This window comes from Mauremys reevesii, linkage group 11 (assembly GCF_016161935.1).
Source record: "Mauremys reevesii isolate NIE-2019 linkage group 11, ASM1616193v1, whole genome shotgun sequence".
In the NCBI taxonomy this organism is placed as follows: Eukaryota; Metazoa; Chordata; order Testudines; family Geoemydidae; genus Mauremys; species Mauremys reevesii.
In genome coordinates this window covers 61,949,988-61,968,303 of record NC_052633.1, presented here as the reverse complement: position 1 = coordinate 61,968,303, position 18,316 = coordinate 61,949,988, and the positions used below count along the sequence as shown (strand labels likewise).

At 37.7% G+C, this 18,316-nt stretch overlaps 1 protein-coding gene across 4 annotated transcripts in view; it reads right to left on the bottom strand.

The window, feature by feature from the left end:
- Positions 1 to 18,316, bottom strand: part of DPP10 (dipeptidyl peptidase like 10) — a 402,675-nt gene that overhangs the window by 299,262 nt on the left and 85,097 nt on the right. For all 4 annotated transcript variants that reach the window (XM_039495403.1, XM_039495402.1, XM_039495399.1 and 1 more), the window contains exons 2-3: positions 15,052 to 15,166; positions 36 to 131 (exon numbers count right to left, since the gene is read on the bottom strand). In XM_039495403.1, the coding sequence (XP_039351337.1) occupies positions 36 to 131; positions 15,052 to 15,166 (211 nt within the window). The remainder of the gene's footprint in view (positions 1 to 35; positions 132 to 15,051; positions 15,167 to 18,316) is intronic.

Sequence of the window (18,316 nt, the reverse complement as noted above, 5' to 3'; positions counted from 1 at the left end):
ATGTATTCAAACTGCTTGCTAATATATACACATACCATTAATCCATTTGGCTTCTGGATTATGAACTATGAACTCTTTTTTGAAGAGATCTTCTAAAGACAATCTGGTTTCTGATGAATTTGTAAGCTCATCTAAAAAGAAACAAACAAAGAAGCACTAGGTTACACATTTTAAAAAAAAACTGATATATTACATGTAATTATTGTAAAATTGTTGGGATTTTAGAGGCAAATCCTACAGCTCAAAAACAAGAGACTCCTACTGAATTCTATAATAATAATACCTACTTCTTATTTACATAGCCCTTTTTATCAGGACATCGCTCATCATTTTACAAAGGAGATAAATATCATTATTTCCATATTCCCCAAGGAAAACTGAGGCACAGGGGGGTGAAGTAACTTGCCCAAGGTCACTCAGCAGGCCAATGGCAGAGCTGGAAATAGAATCTAGGTCTCGAGTTCCAGTCCAGTGCTCTAGCCACCAGGACACACTGCCACCCCAATTCAATGAGTATTTCCTATATGCATAGCGAAGGATTAGGGGTATAGTGATTACATGTTCTTTCATACAGACTAATAAAAAAATGATTTTTTCAGACTGGAAAAATACTCATTTACAGAAAATGAGCAATTTAGAACAAATCTTACCTCCCATACATCCTAAGGGGTGAGGGAAAAGAAACCCAATATCCTACCTTAATACAAGTTGCTATGGCCATGAGCCAGTTTCAAATAGAGATCATGTCTCTCAGTCCCATTAACCATAATATGTCACAAGAATAAGAGAATGATATTAACCTTTTCCACTATTATTTCTGTTTAACGGTAACCACAAGATTCATATGTAAAAATAATCTGAATAGTCAAATAGACTCCTCCACCCGACCCCTGCACTGTCAGATCTTGGTAGATATGAGCGATGGAATGCTGGGTTACAGAACTACATGTGGTACATTTTCTAGGAATACTGTGACCTCCATTAGTAAGTCCACATTTGCCAAGAGATTCCACGCAGTTACTTCACATGCTAAAGCAAAAAGAGAGAGTGTGGCATCTCAGATGTTACTAAATGGTAGTGAATGCTGATATATTTTTTTTTAAAATGTCGACCCCTGTAATCACTTCCTTACTTCCAGAAAGGAAACACCAGTAAATTCTCATTTTCTTGTGCTGAAACATCATTTATGGAAATACCTGGTACTTCCAGAAATCTCATTTTAAAAAAAAGGTAATTAGGTAAATGGACCCATTAATACATGAGATTAAAAGGTATTGCTAACTGAAAGTCATTATTGCTTGTCAGGACACAAATCTCCAATTATATTTATCTTACATGTCCTAGATGACTCGTTGCTTTAGATAAACTTAGAAGCATAACATATGAAAGAACTCATTGATACCAGAATATCAAGTATATATTACATATGCACAGTATCATTATTAGCCAAACTACCAGTAGAGTATAGCAATTCTCCTCTATGGCACTGGGTTTTGTCTTCCTACATAAACTGACTCCCCTCTGTCTGAAAGTCCCTTTTCTGTTGGGTTCAAATTTTGGCTTTGCATATTTCTGCTGATAAATATTTTCAGTGACTTAGGACAGAAAGTCTAGAATTACAACAGTCAAGTGGCAGACCCTTCCTTCTCCCTTTGGTTCACCAATATATTCCCTGACTCCAACAGAGAAAAAAAGAAATCTGCTTTGCAGCAGAAACATCCCATAATTCACTCAGGGTGCAATCCTGGTCCCGTTGAAGACAATAGGAGCTTTCCCATTACCATTACTCTTGAAGAGTACAAGCGGGTTCTAAGTCCTTGAAATCAACCACTCCCCCCCAGCCCCAAAAATAAAGATCTGTGCTTCTCTTAAATTTTGTCAATACCACTTGCTTCAGCCACTTCTCTCAGTAGTATCCACGGCCTACTTGCTGTCTTCAGGAAATGACATCCCCTCCCCCAGCTCCCTCTTAAACTTATCCTTAACGAAATTCAGAGTGAAACCTCTCATTATGCCATCCTTTTGTAATCTATACAGGTCTCAGTCAGTAGGAACCCTTAAAATACTTACTCTAATCAACTCTCCTCTCACTCTTCCTTTTTTCAAGGCTAACCATGTTCCACTCTTAAAACCTTTTCTGACAAAACAGACCTCCTAATCCCCAAATAAGACTTGTTGACTTCTTGTGTACCTTCCCAAGAATAACCTTTTTTAAAATTCAGAGCCCAGTATTGGACACAGTATTCCAAGTGTAGTCTTACAAGGGCTTTACAGAGTAGAACTATTATCTCTCTTGATTTATATCTAATCCCCGTTTATACACCATGGAACCTTATTAGCCTTTCTTGCTGCTGATCCCACACACTGAGTCTCTACCTTCAAACTCCTGCATACTATTACCATAGCCTCTCCCCAGCTCAGCTTCCATTAATACATTATTTAAGGTATTTTTTGCTAACATTTCTCCCTTCAGAAGCACTTATTACCTTGCACTTATTACCATCAAATTCCACAGTGCTTAATTCCTTTAGCAGTTTAGCAGCATTCTCCTCAGTGCCTGCGACCCTGTGTTTCTGTGATCACCTGCAAATTTGGACACCATGCATCTCATTCTCATTTCTGAATCATTTAGATAAAAATTAAATAGAACTGGCGCTGTGAAAACTCACTTGCAGCCTTCAAAAAGGGTTAGCTTCCATTTATTATGACCCTATGTAACCTGCTAGTTTGCCAACTTTCAATCCAGATCACCAATTTTATTATGACACCAGATTTTTTTTTGCATAACTCACTAGTTTCCTCTGAGAAACTTAATTAAATGCCTTATTAAAATCATTAAAAATACACCGGACAGTATATGGAAAGGATACCCAAAAAGACAGCTGCACTCACTTTTCTCAGCATTCTGACAATTCATATACTTGCCAAGTAGTTTTTGTTATAAACTGAATTTTATAACTTTAAATTGAATTTAGCATTTCTAAGCATTGTTTTTAACCATCTAGTTTAGAAAAATAGATGTCTTCCAACAACTATACTGCGTAATGTTTGAAGAGTAAAACTCTCCTAATGCTAAGATGGTATTTAAATAAAACCAAATTTATGATCTTTTAGTCTAGGTGTCCACTCTGTCAATGTCTCAAATTATGTAATTTTTTTAGCCCCCAACAGACTCAGAAATACTCTTTTAAATTCCCAAAATGCTCAGTTAATTCATGGAAAGACAAGCTGCTCATCATGTAAGCTATCAGAAGGCTGCAATTCATATTTTTAGTCTAAATATGAATTTGTATGCATACCATATAGTATATTTTCTGTCTGTTGTTAAAGATTCTCTTTTCCCCCTTAATGTTTATTATTACATTGCAGAATAGTCTACCATCTCTCTTCCATTTCCATTTTCAATTGTATTGAGTTATTCATTGAAGGGCTAACATTTTCCAGGTCCCCAACTAACTTGATAGATTTTTGTATTTCCAGTTTAATACATATTCAACTAGAAAAATAAAAAACTATACATATATTATGTAGCTTATATATATTTTGTAGATTACTGGAGTCAGAGTTGAATTCAAGTATTAAAAGATAAAAAGTGTTATATTTTTATACTGTGCAGTAAACTGACAGCTGAACTGCTTAACAATTGATGCACATTAGTGCACAGACAGCTAACCTTCATTTTTTAGTACATTAAAGACTGCAAAGCAGAAATCAAGTAGAGTAGATTTGCACTAATAGATAAGAAAATGCTTTTGCAAATTAGCAAGTAAATGAACAGACAATAACAAAGAAAGAATAGCACCTCACAAAATTTACTTTGTACAGTTATTTTACAAAACTAGTTTAGCTGTAATTATTTAATTTAATACTTCACATTTTAGATGAATAATTATTCTGTTCTACTTTGAGAAAACAAATTATGTCTTGGTAATACGAGACCTAAGTATATCATCTTGCTTTTAAATAATGACTGAGAAGTGGAGAGAGACCATTGGTTTATTGTGCATAACTTCCTGGGTGTATGGATGTGTAAAATGGGAATTAGTGAAGTTCTACTGTAATTGTTGTGAATGAAAGAGGGCAAACAGATTGATTAAAGGTAGGTAGTGATCAAAAGTGGTTCCTAATTTACATGTCACTGATGGCCTATAGGAAATGAATTAATGGCCTAGATCTAGTTGTTAGTGTGCAGATGTCCACATCAGAAAAAACACCTTTGCCACCACTTCTGATAGTTGAAGAAATGAAGTTAAAGAATGCACAATGAGGGAGAGATGGGGTGGGAGGGCTGACTTTATTTAAACAATAATAGAACATAAACCTGAGCTTAAAAGTTCTCCACAAAATTGGCTGACCCTAGTGTTTCCCTCTGCTCAGCCCCCAGTTTCCTCTGCCTCAAGAGACACTCCAAATCCAATTATAACTAGCTGGAGTGGAGTTCACCAGTCAGTATGACCCAGTGGTAAACACTCTACTTCTCTATACACTGTTTAAGTACCTGACATCAATATGACTCAACATAAGAGCCCTGCATTGCCACATAAGATCTTGGAGTCTGCCAACTTATTTCAAACAATACAGCGGCCTGGAGGCAGAACTACTGACATTCTTAGGGAGGAGTAAACCCTTCAGAGTGTTGGAGGTAGAATGGTAGTACAATGGGGAAGCCTCCAGGGCCCTCATTGTACCTGTTTGTCACACAGAAGCTTTCAGTGTCCAGTAAATCCAGTCTAGCATTGGGGGAAGAAAGACAACCAGAATCCTCCGATGAGACCAATGACATGCAACATATTGCAAAACTTAAGGAATATGATGAGATAATTATTAGTTTCATGTGAAGAACTGATCTCAGAAATTTTACTTGAGGGTGATTTTTTTTTTAAGTGACAGGGCCAAAAAGAATTTCAAATGTTTGAGGTGAAATAAAACAACATAAAGGTAACAGAAATCTGTATGATGTTGACTGAAAAACAGCTCTCCAATTGTGCACTATACTTTACTTCATGTGTTTAAACAAACAGTGTAAAGGGGAAAAAAATAAGATTATATTGTTTACAAGTTTGGTCCCAAGATAATTTCCTTTTCTCTTCCTCTATTTTCAGGTCTCTTTCCCAAAGGTAACTGACAACTCTCAGGATGAAAAGCACTGACTTCATATCTGATTTGTGCAGAGGCAGGTCAGACTGGTTCCCTGGAGCCCCAGCTCTCCCACACTCAATTTCTTCTCCACCTCCAGGAAGCGTAACCTTGTGGTCCGGTACTTCCAGGTAGTGCATAGCCCCATGGCCGCTTTGCACAACCCCGTGAACATGCTAATCTGCTGCAGGAGCAGAGAGACAGTGTGACTCTTAACCTTAAGATCTTGCACTCAACTACAAGGTAGACAGTCAGTTTCAGCTTGTGTTTGTGAATCCTGATTCTAAACTACACAGAAAAGGTCAGTGGGAGACATCATACCCCAGTATGGTGGAATAGGGCCTGGCTTCCATTCCCAGCTCTGTCACTGACCAGCTGTGTGACCTTGGGGGAGTCATATCAACTCTGTGTCTCCATTTTCCCATCTGTAAACTGGGGATAATAATGTTTTTATAAAGCACTTTGATATATATGGATGAAAAGCACTATATACAAGCAAAATATTATCATCACTACATGGAACAACTTACATTCCTCAGTATTAGCTTAAGAAAAATAACCTAAACCCAGTCGACAGTACCAGAATAAACATATTGTACATATCTGGTATAGTATCTAACAAGCTATGATTCTTTTCCTCCCCCATGATCTTAATATTATGGTATTTGGAATTTAACACAAATGCTATAAGAAGTCGCTTGGAAAATTTAGGAATCAGTGGAGATTCATAGTATGAGCAAGCAATGTAAAATGAACAAGTTCCTGCACTTTTCTATAGTTGTATTTTTTACTTCTTCAGTCTGATTCTCTTTTAACAATAGGTAAGATATCACCAGTTCTGCTTGTATGCCTCATTATCAATATAATGAATATCTGCTCCAATTAGTTCTACAAATTCAAGTTTTATTTCATGTCATAATAAAAATCCTTGAAATTTGTGTTATTTTTTTTATTTTAACACTGCTTATATCCTTTACAAAAGAAAATGAAAAGACAATGTCTCTATTAATGTCAAGGTGGGTGAGGTACTATCTTTTATTAGACCAATTTCTGTTTGTGAAAGAGAGAAGCTTTTTAGCTTACACAGAGCTCTTCTTTTTATTATTTGTATTAATGTCATTATTTGTATGGAACTAATGTCCCAAATTCTTATGACAAATAACTTATTTCATTCAACATTTGTTCTTCTCTTGGGAACAATAAGTAGGATTTGAATTACTGTTTGAAACTTTAGAAATACACAGAATGTATTGTTGTGACACCTGTTTAGTTCTAGGTACTTGGCAGGAAATTACGTGCCCCACAATGCAATTAAATGTGCTAGTTAACTGCAATCAAAAGATATTATTTCTGTTGAACAAAGCAATATGCAGTACTAGACTTAGCCATACCTAGACAACATTACAAATGATAATGAGGAAACGTTAAGAACTAGCCGTGAGATGCACATTGTGAGGAAAACAAGTTCTGCCAAAGATATGCACAAGGTTATATGGAACTCAGCAGATGGGCAAGGTAAAATCCAGATTGACCACATGATTATTAGTAAAAAGCACAGAAGATAATTGATGGATGTTAAAGTCTACAGAAGTGCCAAGCATGGCAGTGACCATGAACTAATGGGAAAGGTTAAGTGATAGTGCAAAGCAAAGATGGGTGCAACTGGAGCCAAATTTGATCTTGATAAGTCAAAGGATAGCTCTGTGAGGGAGGCATACAAGATGATGCTTGGAGGGCATTTCAGGCCATTAATTTATGATGAAGAAATGTCACTACAGAACAGATGGGAAATATTATAGCAAGCAGTACAAAATACAGTGGAGGAAGTTATTGGAAGGCGGAAGTAAAACATGGGAAAGCTGGACAACAATGAAACAAGAACATTACAAGAAAAGTGTAAACAAGGCAAGACTGCTAGGAAAGAGGAAGAAATAAGTGTGCAAGGCAGTGAAGACTGAACAAGCAAAAGTGCTGGAAAGAAGAGGCTCAACAACTACAAGAGGCATCAAGAAAACAAGACATCAGAACAATATAAAAAATGGTTAAGCTGTATGGACACACAGTCAGGCCAATGATGCAAGTCATCAGAAAGGCTACTGGTGAACTGACAACAAATGCCAAAGAGGTGCTGGAAATATGGAAGGAGCATTTTAACAAAGTGCTGAAGCCTGTATTTCATCCAGATGCGAGCATTCTAGACATGCTAGATGAACAGGGCAGTTTGCAGCGTAGAATGGCTACCAGCATGGAACCACCATCAGAAGAAGAAATAGAAAGAGAAATAATGCACCTAAAAATGGGAAATCTACAGGATTAGACAATGTAACAGCTAAACTGCTAACAGCTGGCAGGACAAGCAATATTCCAAGCATTTGGAAAAAATATATTATAGGGTATGGGAACAAAAGGAGATACCAATGACTGGCTAAAGGCAATAGTTGTACCAATTCAGAAAAAAAGAGATCCTACCAATGTGAATAATTATAGAGCCATAAGATTATTATAAATATTGGGAAAGCTATTGTCAACAGATTAAGGCCACTTTTAGAGGAAGCGGTAGGTAAGATTTTGTGCAGATTCAGACTAGGAGTACTTGTGGCACCTTAGAGACTAACAAATTTATTTGGGCATAAGCTTTCATGGGCTAAAACTCACTTCATCAGATGAATGGAGTGGAAAATACAGTAGATAGCTAGACAGATAGACAGACAGACAGGAAAAGATGGGGGTTGCCTTACCAACTCTAATGAGATAAATCAATTAAAGCGGGCTATTATCAGCAGGAGGAGAAATCACCAGACTAGGCTTGATTCATGCTTTGACAGTTGATGGAAAAAAGGAACAATGGAGATTTAAGATGTTTGCTGTTTTCATCAACTACATGAACGTATTTGATTCAGTTTGGAGGAAAACATTATGGAAAGCCACAAAATCACATGCTTTACCATACAGGATATCTGCAATTATAAAACTGCACAAATCCTCTAGTACTGTCAGAATTGATGGAAAATTAAGAAACAGGTTCAAGTAAAAGTTTGCAGTAAAATAATCAGCAAAGAGTCCTGTGGCACCTAATAGACTAACAGACATATTGGAGCATGAGCTTTTGTGGGTGAATACCCACTTCGTCGGATGCATAAAATAAGTTGGCTGTATATTGGAAAAGGGAAAACAGATAAAGCGTTAAAATGCAGCAGCAAAGAAGTCATAGAATAAGTACAATTTTATGTAAATCTAGGAAGCTTAACCAGTTCCACCAAGGATTAGATTAAAAGGAGGTGTTCTTTAGATACAAATGCTACACAGAATTTGGTTTTTATCCATCCATAATTTCACCATTACATTTCATACCAAAGTGAAAACGTATCAAACCAGTGTACTTAACAGCATTACTCTCTGGTCTGAAAGCAACTGCATTAAATGAAACACACATCAGAAGGCTGTAACAATGACAGTTCTTTGGAAGATAACATGTAAAGAAGGAATGATTTAAGGCAAATGAAGTTCAAAGAAGAGTAGGATGTGAAATCAGGGTACAGGACTGACTGCAAATGAAATGATTCAGAATGCCAGGACACTGCAGAAGACAAAGAGATGATAGGATGCTAAAAAAACAAAACAAAACAAAGAACACACATGCAACCAAAATCAGTCAGACTTAGGGGCCAACCACCAACTCATTGGTGGGATATGGTATGCAGGGACATGACCAGGCTGGGCTTCATGGAGGAACAAGCCATGGACAGAAGTGAATGGTGACACTGTACTGCTCCCTGTGTCCGTTAAGATGCTCTGGGATGAGAAGAATGATTATAAAGCACTCTTCATCTTCAAAGTAGTTTGCTCAGACTAGTGGTATTAGAAACTGGAAGCAATATATTCTGAATGATCCTGAGATAACATGAAACTTAACTCTAAATAGTGCACTAAACATATTAATTCCTATCACGTGTATTTCACAGGAAGATTTTTACAAAAAAGATTACATTTTATTAAGGCAGATTTAGACCAACTACAAGTACTAATGGCCAGTGATTATTTCCGTTTCTAGATCTACAAGATGTAGTCTATTTTTTTCTAATGCTAGACATCCCAGTTGCCTTTGAGACACTTGAGACCAACTCATATAACAACACACATAAGCAAAAATCTCAGTTTACCTAACTAGTTTTAAAAGGTTTTATAAAATAATAATAAATAATTAGAATAAAAATATAAATGATTTGCTCATGAAATTGAGGGGTGGACAGCACTGGCTCGAGACACCAGGCAGGTGTGATACAAGCTTCCTCTCAAAGCTCTCTTTATGTCCTTCATTCCTGACCTGCATAAAATCCCTTTTTTTCCAGTCCTAGATCTTTGCAGAGCAGATTCTGCTAATTACACAAAACTGCGAAGTTTCTTAGGGATATCATAGCAACTGAGATGACAATACTGGTTTTCACTTGTGTGACTTGAAGTGTTAGCAAAGACCAGTGTAAGGGGGGACATACATTCTAATAACATAACATAATGTTAATCCATGTGTTGTAGAGGGTCTTTTTTTTTTTAAAAAAATCTTTGCCTCTGAAGACTTTTAAATACTTCTTCAAATTTTCCACGGTTAACAATAGGTTTTCAAACGTAAGGGCCAGAATTGACTTTAATTGCTCTGAGTTTCAGCATAATTCTTTCTAGCTTTTGCCATCCCCTCGAACAATAACTCTCCTTGAAAAGAAAGAAATATACTTCAAGTATCAGAGGGGTAGCTGTGTTAGTCTGGATCTGTAAAAGCAACAAAGAATCCTGTGGCACCTTATAGACTAACAGACGTTTTGCAGCATGAGCTTTCGTGGGTGAATACCCACTTCTTCAGATGCAAGACTGCAAGATGCAAAATATACTTCAGTTACTAGAATGGCTTTGGGTATATCATGACATACATGGTTCCCAAATTTACCTCTCTCGATCCCCTGAAGAATCCGCTCCCCTCTAACTGGGGTTAAATCAGCCCAACTCATCTTTTCCAATATGTTCCAAATGGGAGACAACCAAATGTTTGCTTTTGATCATTGTTTTTAGTGCTCTGCACTGCATAACTGCCAAGCATACATAGAAATCATAGAAATGTAGGCGTGGAAGGAACCTTGGTAGGTCATCTAGTCCAGTCCCCTGCACTAAGGTAGGACTAAGTATTATGTAGACCATCCCTGACAAGTGTTTATCAATCCTATTCTTAAAAATCTCTAATGACAGAGATTCCACAACCTCCTTAGGTAATTTCTTTCTGCTTAACTATTCTTACAGTTAGGAAGTTTTTCCTAAAGTCTAACCTAACTCTCCCTTGCTTCAATTTAAGCCTATTACTTGTTGTCCTGTCCTCAGTGGTTGAGGAGAACAATTTATCACCCTTCACTTCATAACAGATTTTACATATTTCAAGAATACGATGTCCCTGCTGCCCCCAGTCTTCTCTTCTCCACACTAAACATACCCAGTTGGCTTTTTTTTTTCCAATCTTTCCTCACAGCTGACATTTTTTAGACCTTCAATCATTTTTGTTGCTCTCCTCTGGACTTTTTCCAATTGGTCCACATCTTTCCTGAAGCATGCTGTCCAGAACTGGATACAATACTCCAGCTGAGGCTTTAGCAGTGCTGAGAATACTGGAAGAATTACTTCTCATGTCTTGCTTAAAACACTCCCGCTAATATATCACAGGATGATGTTCACTTTTTTTTTTTTTTTTTTTTTATACACACAAAAGTATTACATTGTTGATCCATATTTAGTTTGTGATCCACTATAACCCCCAGATCCTTTTCTGCAGTATTCTTTCCTAAGCAGTCATTTCCCATTTGGGCAACTGATTATTCCTTCCTAAGTGTAGAACTTTGCATTTTTCCTTACTGAATTTCATCCTATTTATTTCAGTTTGTTAAGATCATTTTGAATTCTAATCTTGCCCTCCAAAGCACTTGCACCCCTCACAGCTTGGTGGTATCCACAATCTTTAGAAGTGTACTCTCTATGCCATTTTCTAAATCATTTAAGAAGATATTGAACAGAACCATACTAGCACAGATCCTTGTGAGACCCCACTCAATATGCTCTTCCAGCACGATTGTGAACTATTAATAACTAGTTTGACCATAATTTTCCAGCTAGTTGTGTACCCAACTTACAGTAGGTTCATCTAGGCTAGATTTCTCTAGTTTGTTTATGAGATGGTTATGTGAGATAGTAGCAAAAGTCGAGATATATCACATCTACTGTTTTTCCCCATCTAAAAGGTTTGTTACCCCATCAGAGAAGGATATTAGATTGTTTGGCATGATTTGTTCTTGACAAATCTTTGTTGACTGTTATTTATTGCTTTATTTTCTTCTAGGTGCTTACAAATTGATTGTTTGATTATTTGCTCCATTATCTTTCCGGGTACCTAAATTAAGATGACTGGTCTATAATTTCCTGAGTTGTCCTTATTCCCCTGTTTATAGATAGGTACTATACTTGCCCTTTTCCAGTCCTCTGGGATCTCTTCCATCTTCCACGAGTTCTCAAACATAATCGTTGATATTGTTTCATCCAATTCCTTTAGTATTCTAGGATGTATTGCTGACTTGAAGACATCTAACTTGTCTAAGTCATTCTTAACCTGTTTTTTTCCTAGTTTAGCCTCAGATCCTAACCCATTCACACAGATGTTCACTGTATTAATCATCCAATCACTGCTAACCTTTTTAGTGAAAACTGAAACACTTCGGCCTATCCTGTCACTGGTCTTCCTCTTGAATCTCAGAATTTTACAAATACATTTCTTGTTTACCCTAGATAGATTGAGCTCATTTTATGCCTTGGCTTTTCTAATTATGTTCCTACATGTTTATGTTCCTACATGTTTATGTTTTGGGGGTGGGGGGGTTACATTCATCCTTTTGTAATTTGACCTAGTTTCCACTTCTTGTACTTTTTTTTTTTTTTTTTTTTTTTTTTTGAGTTTCAGGTCATTGAAAATCTCCTGGTTAAACTAGAGTGGCCTCTTCCCATACTTCCTTTCTTTCCTATGCATTAGGATAGTTTGCTCTTGTGCCCTTAATAGTGTCTCTTTAAATACATGCCAGCTCTCCTGAATTCTTTTTTCACTTTGCTTGCTTCCCATGGGATCTTGCCTACCAATTCTATGAGTTTGCTAAAGTCTGCCCTCTTGAAAGTGTCTTTATTCTGCTGTTTTCCATTCTACCATTCCTTACAATCATGAACCTCATCATTTCACAATCACTTTCACCCAAACTAGCTGCCTTTCACCTTCAGATTCTCAACTAGTTCCTCCCTGTTTGTCAGAATCGCCTCTTTCCTAGTTGTTTTCTCCACCTTCTATAATAAAAAGTTGCCTCCAAGGCATTCCAAGAATTTGTTGAATAATCCGAGCCCTGCTATCTTATTTTCCCAAAGATGTCTGGATAGTTGAAGCCCCCCATCTGCACCAAGTCCTGTGCTTTGGATGATTATGTTAGTTGTTTTAAAAAAGTCTCATCCATGTCTTCCTGGGTAGGTGGTTTATAGGAGACACCCTACCATGACATCACCCTTGTTTTCTATCACATATATCTTACCCAGGGACTTTCAGCAGGTCTGCCTCCCACTTCTATCCCAGCCTCAGTGCAAACATATCCATGTTTTATATAAAAGGAAACACCTCCTCCCTTTTCTCCCTGCCTGTCCTTCCTGAGCACTTCTATACCAATATTTCAGTTGTGAATTATCCCACCATATTTTTGTGATGCCAATTATATTTGTGATTGTTCACTAGTATTTTTAGTTCTGCCTGTTTATTCCTCATACTCCTTGCACTAGTATGCAGACATCTAAGATGATTATTAGATTTCTGCTCTATATTCTTCCTTTGTCCATGCTGCAATTTCCCATTTCCCCACAGATTCCTACCCTTCACCCAGATTTCTATGTTTTGGACTTATCTGCGGGCATTTGTCTCCTGCCCCATCAAATCTAGTTTAAAGCCCACCTCACTAGATTAGCCAGTCTGTATCTGAAGATACTCTTCCCCATCCTTGAAAGGTGGACCTCATCTCTACTTGGAACAGGACCCCATGGTCAAGGAAGCCAAAGCCCTTTTGGCAACAGTATTTGTGCAGCCATACATTCACCTCCAGAATATGTCTCTCTCTGCCGGGACCCCTACTCTTGACTGGAAGGATCAAAGAGAACACCACCTGTGCCCCCAACACTTTCACCCTTACTCCAAGAGTCCTATAGTCACTTCTGATCCGCTCAGAGTCATATCTTTCAGTATCATTATTGCCCACTTGAGTGAGCAGCATGGGGTAATAGTCTGAGGGCCAGATGATCCTCAGCAATCCTTCCACAACATCTCAGCTATGGGCCCTGGCAGGCACCACATCTCCTGGGATGCCAGCTCAGGACTTTGCCCCCTTTAGAAGGGAGTCACCAACCACCATTACCCATCATTTTCTCTTGAGCCTGGTGGCCACAAGCCTCCCAGCCTTGGGTGTACTTAGTGGATATCTCCATAATACAGGGAAAGCAGCACAGTCTAGCACTCCAGCATGCTCTGTTCAACCACCTTTCCTCCCAAATGGTAGCCTTGTCCTCTTTTCTCCTTTCCCAGACAATCTGGCCACCTCCCTGTCTGAGAAGCATCTCTAAGCTTCTGTGCCTGCTATCATTCAGCCCATTCTCTGCCTACTTTTTAGCCCTTTTCCACTGGCCAGATAATCTGACTCTTTTACTTGCCCAGATAGCACCTCTACTTGTCCCTTGGTTATGAGCTATAGGAATTTTTCACAGCCTGTTTACACTTTCTTCCAGCTCCATAGTGCGTAAATTAAATCAATATAACCACAGGCTAAGGGAGACTAACAGGGCTGTTAGGGGTCTAACTTAAATTTGGTCCATCATATCTAAGCTTTCCAGTGTGATGATTCAATTAATGCTGAATTAATCTAAACCTCAAGTACTAAAATATGCAAATGAATTTGTAATATCCAATTATTGACTATATACATATTGATTCATAACTATACTAGATAATTATGCAAAAAAATATACAAACGTAACTGAGTGAAAATGAATCAGGAAAATATATAGCTTCATCAATGGTTTGCAAATTCCAAGGCTATGCAACTTAAAAATCACATTCAAATACAAACCAAATGAATAACATTTCCAATACAGAATATTTACCACTGATATATGCTTCTCAGTTCACTTATTTTAAAGAACCTCTGTCTGATTGGGAGAAATCAATGAGATTTTTCTTTTCTCTGCAGCATATGTTGCCTTCTATCTGGGCTTCTATCCCTGCAATGTTTGCTATCCCAACAGAAAAAGGATTTCCTCTAAAAATATTTCTTGGATAAATTAGAATAAAGAAAACTTGCATCAAAATCAAATCATCCATGTGTAGGAACTTACATTGTCCAGGACTTGATTAATAGCCATATTAATATTATTTTTGCAAATCAGTTGTTAAATAAATAGCTTCAGTTCTCTCTGATTTATTGTGTGTATATGACAGTGAGAGATACATATACACTGATGTGGCTGAGTATAAACATTTCATGTTCAGTATTAGCACATTTTAAACCAAGTTTTCTGTATATACCAAGGGATCTGAAAATACACTAAGAGGCAACCACACATGACTGAAGCCAAGGGGGATTTTGACTGCATGTATAATGGCAGGTCCCAACTTTGCATCAATTATGTCATCCTGTGTCTGCTTTGGATACTGAAATTCAAGTAGTCAGAAGTAAAACGTGCAAAGACAAGAGTTGTTACACTTATAAGTCATTTTCAAGATTATATTATGAATCAAAATATCTTCAGTAAGAGATTACATTTTATATTATATATATACAGAAAGAGAGAGAGAGAGAGAGAGAGAGAGATTACCTGGGGTTAAAAGAATGACAGACATAGTGATGAGTGAACATACAACTAGAATCACCAGCAGCGCAATTGCAATTCCCTTCCAATTCCTCTGCGGAGGGCTGTTACTTCCAAGCTCCTACAGAGATTAAACAAAAAAAATGTTTCATAATTACATATAATCCCAGAATAATGTATTAATACAAGAAATGATTCTGCAGATTGTTATAATCACACTATATGTGAGCTGATTATCAGCCTTCTCCTCTCTGTAGTTCATTTAATTATTCAAAAGTACGTAATTCCTAGATCTTTTTAAATAGATGTCTTTTTAAAACAATTTTATTTCCCTAAGAGACAATCAAATTGACCTTATACAAGCTGTCCAAAATATGACTGGTGTTAATGTGTGCTGAACATAAACTTCAGGACAATATCAATTGGCACTTTTACAAGATAATTACAGAAAGAAAGTGTGGCAATTTACTGTAATTCTACCTAAAGTGGTATGGACCATAAAGGTTTAAATACACAAGCTTTTAATGTATAATGTTAAACTTCTTTTTTGTAATGAAAAACCACTTACAAAACTGCCAAAGGCTCAAAGTATTCCTTCTTAAAGTGAACAGCATTTCTTCCTCTATACAGTAGTTCATCTGCAAATTGCTCTCCTATCACTCACAAAAATCAACAGTAGCTTGTAACAATATTAAATGAATGCTTCTGTTAACTACTGCTCCATGTAAGCATATATTCTCCTTTGGTTACATGTGTAGCTCCTGTTAACATTAGCCAAATGGGACTTTACGTTTGTCAACAGAAGTAATGCATAGTTTCTATTTTGTCTAGGATTTCATACTGCACCATCACTGTCTTGCAGAATAGAAAAATACATCAAGGTGATACATGGTTGGTATTGCTCTCTCCCTTCCCCACATGAAACGGTATTTTCTCCATCTGCATCTGGCAAGACAAGTTCCAACTTTTTCTCTCTGATATTGACCTTAACACAATTATCTAGGCCTTTGTCACCTCAAGATTAGATTGCTATCATACATTCTATGAGGGATTACATTTTGGGAGCATTTAGAAGTTGAAGCAAGTGCAGAATGCTGTGATCTATTTACTGAGTTGCACCTTGGGAGCACATTAAACTGGCGCACCATAATATTCATTTGCTTTCAATAAACTCCTGAGTAGAACTTGAGGTGTCAGTTTTAAATTATAAATGCCTTAAATGGTTTGGGGCCTGGACACCTGAGAGGCTGTCTTTCTCTGTGACATATGGTCATAGATGAGATCAGCAGAGCCACCTGACCCGGAGTATTCATGGAATAAATGAGAGGAAACTGGTGACATGGTGAGGGGTCCTTGATTTTAGAATTTGCTCTCCGTGACCCACCAGTGCCCAGATTTGTTAAACTTCTGGCCATGTTGCTAAGCCATCTTTTCTCTCTCTTTTTTTCCCTCAGGCTACTAAGCAGGGAGCAGACTGAGGGATGAGCATGGTTCTATTCATGGATAGTATTTTAGCATTCTTTTGTTTGTTTTAGCCAATGGGGTAGTCACTCAGGGCAAAGAATGGGTGCAGCTTACTATAATTTATAACTTCAAATAAATACTAAGACTTTTTTTGCACATGCAGAAGATTGTTTCTGAACAAGTTTGCAAACATCTGAGGCAAGAAAGGTGTTGTGACAACCCACATTCTTTGATACAAACAAACCACATGGGCCTCATGGGATCTTAGAAGGGTCTTTCAGCACCAAAAGCAGAAGCCTTTACTGCCCAAGCCAAAGGAGAACTCCCTTAGCGGTGAGACAGTAAATAATAGGTTGGATACTTAATAAGAGAAGTCACTCAAAGGAGTCACATTCTCGCTTTCCCTCATACTCGGGCAGTATATTTCATACTTCCCCAAGTCAGACAAGCCCATCCCAAATGTCTGAGGTCCATAAGAGTCCTAACCCAATGCTTTTGACTTGTGTGTTATATGTATACGTCAGACATGATCCAACATAATGTACACGGCTGGCTGTGAGCATATTTATAGGTAATGCAAGGAAAATCATTCTCTCTCTGTCCTATAACAATACATACAGCATACTCCTTGAACCAATCTTCACAATTTTTGCCTTTTATTTTTTTGTAATTTCCTTTCCACAATTTAGCACCTGCGAAAATATAAAGACCTCTTCTTGCTCAGGTCCTGTCTTATGAAAGAAGTCAGTTTAAATACTCCAATTTAGCACATGTGCCTTGAACAACTGTGAAACACTGCACAAGGGCAGGGTGAGGAAAGCAATAGGCAAGCAGTCACTTTTATGCTATTAATGTAAATATTTGGACTAGATCTTACTCTCACTTCATGAGTACAACCCCACTTAATTCAAACCAAGTTGCATACACATTAAATGAGATGGGAATTTGACCTCAGGGCTTTCAGTTCCTGACACTTCACCAACAATTAATGTTCAGTCCAGAACAGATGGACTAGCACAGTTCCCCTATGTGGTAGTGAGGACTGCTAATCCCACTTTTTGCATTGTAAAAAAAACACAGTTTAACCACTTCATAGGTGCCAAGATGTAGGTGTCATTTTGTTGTATTTACTGCATACAGATCACACTTCACACCCCACAAAAAAATTAAGATATATGGCTCTGAGAGTCCAATATTGGTGGACAGAATTCTTAACACTGAATTCCAGCATAACAAACCATTTTTCTCCACTTTCACCAATAGACGTAAGCAATTTAAAATTTGGAGAAACACATAGTTATCTTCACACTTAAACTAACAGAAAGGACTAGGAGAGGCAGAGTTGTACTGAGGAAACCTGATATCGAATCACAGTGCCTTCAAAGGTTAACTATCATTGCCTCACCACCAAAAGAGGGCAGATTTTCGGAGTCTTGCACATCAGTTTTCCTGACCGCAGCAGAAATCAATGACAAAATCAGGATACAAATGTACTAGACTCCAGATTTTTAAAGCATGGCTGGGAACAAAGAGCACAAAAGCAACCCACTCTTGGAGAATCCTTAGGCCCAGCACCTCTGCTCTAGGTCAAGAGGAGGCTCAGCTGACTCAGTGTCTTCCAGGGACCAACCTAGACCCACAAGCCAAAACTGCCCACAGCTTTTTTTTCTGCAGCTTCTTCTGACTCACTGCAACTGGTTAAACGCATATCGAAGCTGCTCCTGGCCCCCGCTGTAGGTGCATGGCTTACTAGGAACATCTAGATCATTAGCTTCACACCACCACCTCTTGGTGCAGAAATTTGGGT